Raw genomic sequence first — 7,822 nt, forward strand, 5'->3', positions numbered from 1 at the left:
CCTCTCTAGGTATTTCTTTATGTATTTATTATTTGATTTACACCCTGCCCTTCGTCCCAGCAGGTAACTGGTTCCATTGTCTACCACTCTAGCTGTTAGGAAGTTTTTCCTGATGTTCAGTCAAAATCTGGCTTCCTGCAACATGAGCCCATTATTCTGTGTCCGGCACTCTGGGATGATTGAGAAGAGATCCCGGCCCTCCTCTGTGTGACAACCTTTCAAGTACTTGAAGAGTGCTATCATATCTCCCCTCAGTCTTCTCTTCTCAAAGCTTAAGTAAATACATAGTATTATTATTATGAATTCAGTTTATTAGGTGTCCTTCACCATAAGGTCCTAGGGTGGGTTACAACAATTTGAAATGTCAAAAATCGTTTAAAACAAATTACTGTCACAAGAATTGGGTGGGTCCATCTCTCTCGGTGTCAAAGGCCTACACTGTAGTTTTGCGAAGGATGCTGGAAATTATAGCTCTGTGAGGGGTAAACTACAGTTCCCATGCCTCGAAGGCTTGTGCTTCAAACCGATGCCAAGCCCCAGGTGGTATCTGAGAGCAAGTCTTATTGAACAAAATAGGTCTTCCTTCTGAACACACATGCATAGGATCGCGCTGCGTAGAAAGACTAGGCAGTAATCTTGGCCAGATAAAAGCCATTCGTGAGGTCAATGGCTGGAGAGCAAACGCCCTTGAAATCAGTAGGTATTTACTACCGAGTAAACAACGTGCCTCAGGAGCCGAATCCCACCCTAATGATAAGAGGCGGCTTCCAACTAACTGCAAAGGGGCTCCGCGAGCCAGGAACGCGACATTTGTTTCGGCCTCGCCGTCCGCTCTCTCCGGTCAAGCGGAAAGGCGGCACCTCCTCCTCTCTCGCAGATCAGCTGACGAGGATCATCAGCTTGGGAGGCCTGAAGCGAATGGGGAGGATCGGCCATGGCCGGGCAGCAGGAGCAGGAAGGGGGACTTCGAAAGGCGCTCGAGAATTACCTGCAGGGCTTGGGCATCCAAGCGCTCAGCCTGGAACACCCCCAAGTGAGTGACTGCGCGGATGGCAGCCGCAGGAAGAGAAAGAAGGGGCAGGGAAAAGCAGCCGCCACGTGGCTGGCTCAGGTTTGCAGCCCCTGCTGCTTACACTGCCTCTCTTTCCAAATGCTGGTGGTGGCGGCGGCGGGCAGGATTTATCAAGGGAGGCTGAAAGTGCCGTAGTTTCAGCCCTGCCTGCAAGGCAAGCCCCCCTTTTGAGGCTCGTCTTTGATCTCGGGTTGTGCGGGACTCTCCGATTGCCCAAGAATTTTATTTATTATTTATTTCTATGCTTCCAATTGACATCTCCAGGGTCGCATCCACGCCGTACATTTAAAGCACATGGCTTTCCCCGCAAAGAATCCTGGGAACTGTAGTTTGTCAAAAGTGCTTTGAATGGGAGCTGTGAGAGGGATGAACTGCAGGATTCTTTGGCGGAAGCCGTGTGATTTAAATGTGCGGTGAGGTTAAATGTGTGGTGAGGATGTGACCTGCAGCACTAAAAGCAGCGCAGACACATTAAAGCAGCAGACGACAAACGGGCTCATAGTGACAAACGATTAAAACAGCAGCTGTGAAAGGCCTTGGGAAAGAGATCGGATATCTATAATAATTCTGCCAGGATTCTTCACCCTTTAACAAAAGCAGGGTACGAATTCAATAGAACAGAAGTAAAATGTAAGTAAGTTTATTTCGGTCAATGACCAGCAAATAGAACAGAAGTACTTGTTCTGTTTTTCTTGGCCAGGGAAGAATATGCGATTAATTCCGTTACACTTCCTTGCCCAAGCAATCCTATGCATGCCTACGCCAAAGTAAAACCCCACTGAGTTCAGTGGGGTTAATTCCCAGGAAAGTGTGTATAGGGTTACATCATCCTTTACATTAGTTATAGTAGGGTATTGGGACTGATTTAAAAGAAGTTGATCTAAAAGCAGCTGCTGGCTCCATAGCAGTGGGGCAGTAGTATCCCCTCCTGGTTTTAGTCCAAAGTTTCAAGGAGCTGTCCAAGGTGCATCTTATTTTGCAGCTTTTTGGCCATTTTGGTTTTTTCTGTTTGGAGGCTTTCCTGGGCTTGGAAGTTTGTAGATTTTTGAATATGTTATTTAGCAGGTTATTCTGAACTGGAAACCATTTTTTAAAATTTCTGTTGTGATTTGTTTGGGGTTCCGTTTTTTGTTCTATATTTTTCCTAACTTTTTGGCGCCTTTTGAAGACTTTCCTCTTTCAACAAGCCTTTTAAGTTGAGACCTATCCCAGTCTGCATCTGTGTCAGAATTGTTTAATATGTTTTTTAATAATGTTTTTAACCCTTTTTTAAGGTTGTTTTTAAAAATATTTTAATGCTGTTTTGTATTAATGTATTTTAAGATCTGTTTTTATGATGTTTTAAAGTTTTTTGGTGCTTTGTTTGCCGCCCTGGGCTCCTGCTGGGAGGAAGGGCAGGATATAAATTAATTAATGAATTAATTAAATAATAGACTATACTCACTCTCCCCCACCAGCAATTAGGCTTGAACAGAAGTGTTCTCACTTTTTCTAATTTTTTTTTTTTGGACGGAGGTTAGTGTTCCTGGAGAGTATAGCTGTGAAGAATTAGCCCTCCCTCCCCAGCTGCAGTCTCCAGGAAGTTCAACCCCTCTCTGGCCCCACACAACAATTGGGTTTGTAGTTCTATTGGCTACAACAGAAGGTTCTTGTGGGCTTCCCATTGGCATCTGGTTGGCCACTATCAGAACAGGATGCTGGACAAGATGGGCCACTGTCCTGATCCAACAGGACTTTTCTTATGTCCTTACTTGAAAGCAACCTGTCATTCTCTGCGGTTGGAGGAAGCCATCCCAGTTCTCTAGGAGAAGCCTTGACTGATTTTCAATAAAGGAGCAACCACAGAGGTAACCCAGAATGTATCATTGATGCAAGTATGTGTTTGGTAAAGGAAGAATACACCAAAGTGATAGGAGGTATTTTCACTCATGTGAAAATGACATAACTTATTTACAGTCACATGAGGGGGGAAAAACCCTAAGCATAAGAACATAAGAACATAAGAAGAGCCTGCTGGATCAGGCCAATGGCCCATCTAGTCCAGCATCCTGTTCTCACAGTGGCCAACCAGGTGCCTGGGGGAAGCCCGCAAGCAGGACCCGAGTGCAAGAACACTCTCCCCTCCTGAGGCTTCCGGCAACTGGTTTTCAGAAGCATGCTGCCTCTGACTAGGGTGGCAGAGCACAGCCATCATGGCTAGTAGCCATTGATAGCCCTGTCCTCCATGAATTTGTCTAATCTTCTTTTAAAGCCGTCCAAGCTGGTGGCCATTACTGCATCTTGTGGGAGCAAATTCCATAGTTTAACTATGCGCTGAGTAAAGAAGTACTTCCTTTTGTCTGTCCTGAATCTTCCAACATTCAGCTTCTTTGAATGTCCACGAGTTCTAGTATTATGAGAGAGGGAGAAGAACTTTTCTCTATCCACTTTCTCAATGCCATGCATAATTTTATACACTTCTATCATGTCTCCTCTGACCCGCCTTTTCTCTAAACTAAAAAGCCCCAAATGCTGCAACCTTTCCTCGTAAGGGAGTCGCTCCATCCCCTTGATCATTCTGGTTGCCCTCTTCTGAACCTTTTCCAACTCTATAATATCCTTTTTGAGATGAGGCGACCAGAACTGTACACAGTATTCCAAATGCGGCCGCACCATAGATTTATACAACGGCATTATGATATCGGCTGTTTTATTTTCAATACCTTTCCTAATTATCGCTAGCATGGAATTTGCCTTTTTCACAGCTGCCGCACACTGGGTCGACATTTTCATCGTGCTGTCCACTACAACCCCGAGGTCTCTATCCTGGTCGGTCACCGCCAGTTCAGACCCCATGAGCGTATATGTGAAATTAAGATTTTTTGCTCCAATATGCATAATTTTACACTTGTTTATATTGAATGGCATTTGCCATTTTTCTGCCCATTCACTCAGTTTGGAGAGGTCTTTTTGGAGCTCTTCGCAATCCCTTTTTGTTTTAACAACCCTGAACAATTTAGTGTCATCAGCAAACTTGGCCACTTCACTGCTCACTCCTAATTCTAGGTCATTAATGAACAAGTTGACAAGTACAGGTCCCAATACCGATCCTTGAGGGACTCCACTTTCTACAGCCCTCCATTGGGAGAACTGTCCGTTTATTCCTACTCTCTGCTTTCTGCTTCTTAACCAATTTCTTATCCACAAGAGGACCTCTCCTCTTATTCCATGACTGCTAAGCTTCCTCAGAAGCCTTTGGTGAGGTACCTTGTCAAATGCTTTTTGAAAGTCTAAGTACACTATGTCCACTGGATCACCTCTATCTATATGCTTGTTGACACTCTCAAAGAATTCTAATAGGTTACTGAGACAGGACTTTCCCTTGCAGAAGCCATGCTGGCTCTGCTTCAGCAAGGCTTGTTCTTCTATGTGCTTAGTTAATCTAGCTTTAATCATACTTTCTACCAGTTTTCCAGGGACAGAAGTTAAGCTAACTGGCCTGTAATTTCCGGGATCCCCTCTGGATCCCTTCTTGAAGATTGGCGTTACATTTGCCACTTTCCAGTCCTCAGGCACGGAGGAAGACCCAAGGGACAAGTTACATATTTTAGTTAGCAGATCAGCAATTTCACCTTTGAGTTCTTTGAGAACTCTCGGGTGGATGCCATCCGGGCCCGGTAATTTGTCAGTTTTTATATTGTCCATTAAGCTTAGAACTTCCTCTCTCGTTACCACTATTTGTCTCAGTTCCTCAGAATCCCTTCCTGCAAATGTTAGTTCAGGTTCAGGGATCTGCCCTATATCTTCCACTGTGAAGACAGATGCAAAGAATTCATTTAGCTTCTCTGCAATCTCCTTATCGTTCTTTAGTACACCTTTGACTCCCTTATCATCCAAGGGTCCAATCGTCTCCCTAGATGGTCTCCTGCTTTGAATGTATTTATAGAATTTTTTGTTGTTGGTTTTTATGTTCTTAGCAATGTGCTCCTCAAATTCTTTTTTAGCATCCCTTATTGTCTTCTTGCATTTCTTTTGCCAGAGTTTGTATTCTTTTTTATTTTCTTCATTTGGACAAGACTTCAATTTTTTGAAGGAAGACTTTTTGCCTCTGAGAGCTTCCTTGACTTTGCTCGTTAACCATGCTGGCATCTTCTTGGCCCTGGCGGTACCTTTTCTGATCTGCGGTATGCACTCCAGTTGAGCTTCTAATAGAGTGTTTTTAAACAACTTCCAAGCATTTTCGAGTGATGTGACCCTCTGGACTTTGTTTTTCAGCTTTCTTTTTACCAATCCCCTCATTTTTGTGAAGTTTCCTCTTTTGAAGTCAAATGTGACCGTGTTGGATTTTCTTGGCAATTGGCCAGTTACATGTATGTTTAATTTAATAGCACTGTGGTCACTGCTCCCAATCGGTTCAACAACACTTACATCTCGCACCAGGTCCCAGTCCCCACTGAGGATTAAGTCCAGGGTTGCCGTCCCTCTGGTCGGTTCCATGACCAACTGGTCTAGGGAATAGTCATTTAGAATATCTAGAAACTTTGCTTCTTTGTCATGACTGGAACACATATGCAGCCATATGCAAACCCCTATAATTTTATGCATAAACTGTCTGAGATGTTAATAGAATAAAAAATTGAAATGGACTGCCTTCAAGTCAAGCCTGACTTATGGTGACCCTATGAATAGGCTTTTCATGGTAAGCGGTATTCAGAGGGGGTTTACCATTGCGGCTAGTCCTCCCTCACCAGCTGGCTAGGGCCTGCTCAGCTTGCCACAGCTGCACAAGCCAGCCCCTTCCTTGTCTGAAGTGCCAGCTGGGGGGCAACTGGGCTCCTTGGGACTATGCAGCTTGCCCACGGCTGCACAGGTGGCAGGGCACGTAACCCCTAAGCCACTCACTGTGGGGGTGATCTTTAGCTGGCCATTTACTCCCAGGAGACACGAGCAGGGATTTGAACTCACAGACTCTGGACTCCCAGCCAGGCTCTCCTCCCCTCTGTGCTATACCAGCTGTCTTAACAGAATAGAATTATTTCTATATATTTTCAAACCTGCCCCAGGAAGGCTACCAGCCACTGGCCACTTATGAACCTTGATCACTTTGCTGCTACACCTTTATAGCAAGTTGCAACGTATAACATGAGATTCATGTTGAGCAAGGAGTAACTGGCCTTCTGCTTTGGAGCGGTTCACGTTTACCCATCACTTTGATTAACTTGAGTGCTGAATCATCACCCAAATTCAAATCCTGATGCCGCCTTGTCTCTCTTTCTGAAAAGGATTTTGCGCTCAGGCTGACTGACACTGGAGTGTGCTGGCAGTGGAGGGCAAGATAGTTGTAGCCTACTGCTTGTGTAGACATTTCTGGATTTATACTAGCCAGTCTTGTTGCTGTCCAGGGGTAACATGAAGCCTGTGGTCACATTCCACTTAGACGTCTGTGTTCCTAGAGCATTCTGTGGCAGCTCCTAGTTTGTAGAATTCCCTCCCTGCAGAGGTGTGTCTGGCACCTTCATCATAATAGTTTTTGTCATTTGCTGAAGACACACCTCTTTACCCTGGCCTTTGACACCGGAGAGAGATATTTTCAGGACTCGCCCTATTCCTGTGGCCGTAATTTGTTTTACGCTATTTTTAATACTGAAGTTTAAATTTCTGTAACCTGCCCTGGGACCTTATGGTGAAGGACAGGTAAAAATCGAATAAATATCATATACACCAAATTGAGATGAGCAAGATTTCTGCATGGTTCTCGTTCCGGAGAATCATTTGCCCAGGAGACATTGTGGCTTATGCATAATTTTAAAAGTAGCTCAGCCATTGAATCATGCAAGAAATAGCCCACTTTTTCAATGATCTCTTGCAGGTGTTCACAGTTGAAGAAATGATGCCTTATGTCCAGCAATTGAAAGGAGCTCACAGCAAAAATCTTTTCCTTAAAGATAAGAAGAAAAAAGGATTCTGGTTGGTGACAGTTCTTCATGACAGGCAAATCAGTTTAAATGACTTGGCGAAGAAACTGGGCGTTGGCAGTGGGAATCTGCGTTTTGCAGATGAAGCGGCCATGCTGGATAAGCTGAAAGTTGGTCAGGGATGTGTGACCCCCTTAGCTCTTTTTTGTGACCAGGGGGATGTGAAGTTTGTGTTGGATGCTGGCTTTCTGGAAGGAGGCCATGATAGGTTGTATTTTCACCCAATGACAAATGCAGCAACCATGGGACTACATCCAGATGATTTCCTAAGATTTCTCAAGTCCACAGGACATGAACCTATACTTGTACATTTTGATGAAAGTGACAAGTAGCTTTACAACACCATTTGTAATGTGAAAATTTGAAAATGCTAATTGTCCAATAAATGTAACTATGTTTGTATAGTGTTTTTCAAAATTATAATACTTTTTGTTGGAGGATACTTTACTTCTGATTTTAGGATGTACTTGATAATGGTCGTATCCACACCATGTGTTTATACTGTTTTAACATTTATGCCACCTTAACAGTCATTGTGGTTTACCCCTCACAGAGCTACAGTCCACAGCACCCTTAACAAATGACAGTTCCCAGGATTCATTGGGTGGAAGCCATGACTGTTAAGGTGGCGTAAGAGTGCTTTGAATATGTAGTTTGGATGTGACCAATGTTGTTTCCAGACACACCGCTCTATGTGAGTGGCCACAGCTCAGCAGTAGGGCACATATTTGAAATGCAGAACATCTCAGATTCAGTACCTAGCCTCTCCATTGATCTAGGCAAGAGAGTAGGGAAA

At 44.1% G+C, this 7,822-nt stretch overlaps 1 protein-coding gene across 1 annotated transcript; it reads left to right on the forward strand.

Moving 5' to 3' along the window:
• The first annotated feature begins 746 nt into the window (after positions 1–746).
• LOC133384533 (prolyl-tRNA synthetase associated domain-containing protein 1-like) lies at positions 747–7,393 on the forward strand. The gene is made up of 2 exons (XM_061626475.1): positions 747–1,033; positions 6,921–7,393. The coding sequence occupies exons 1-2, from the start codon at positions 935–937 to the stop codon at positions 7,356–7,358; spliced, it is 537 nt and encodes a 178-aa protein (XP_061482459.1). The 5' UTR covers positions 747–934; the 3' UTR covers positions 7,359–7,393.
• The last annotated feature ends 429 nt before the right edge of the window (positions 7,394–7,822 follow it).

This window comes from Rhineura floridana, chromosome 4, assembly GCF_030035675.1.
Source record: "Rhineura floridana isolate rRhiFlo1 chromosome 4, rRhiFlo1.hap2, whole genome shotgun sequence".
In the NCBI taxonomy this organism is placed as follows: Eukaryota; Metazoa; Chordata; class Lepidosauria; order Squamata; family Rhineuridae; genus Rhineura; species Rhineura floridana.

Excerpts from the sequence above, each read along its gene's own strand:
- LOC133384533 (XM_061626475.1), top strand. The coding sequence starts at position 935 with ATGGCCGGGCAGCAGGAGCAGGAAGGGGGACTTCGAAAGGCGCTCGAG. Across the intron at positions 1,034-6,920 it reads TCAGCCTGGAACACCCCCAA|GTGTTCACAGTTGAAGAAAT; the intron begins GTGAGTGACTGC and ends GATCTCTTGCAG.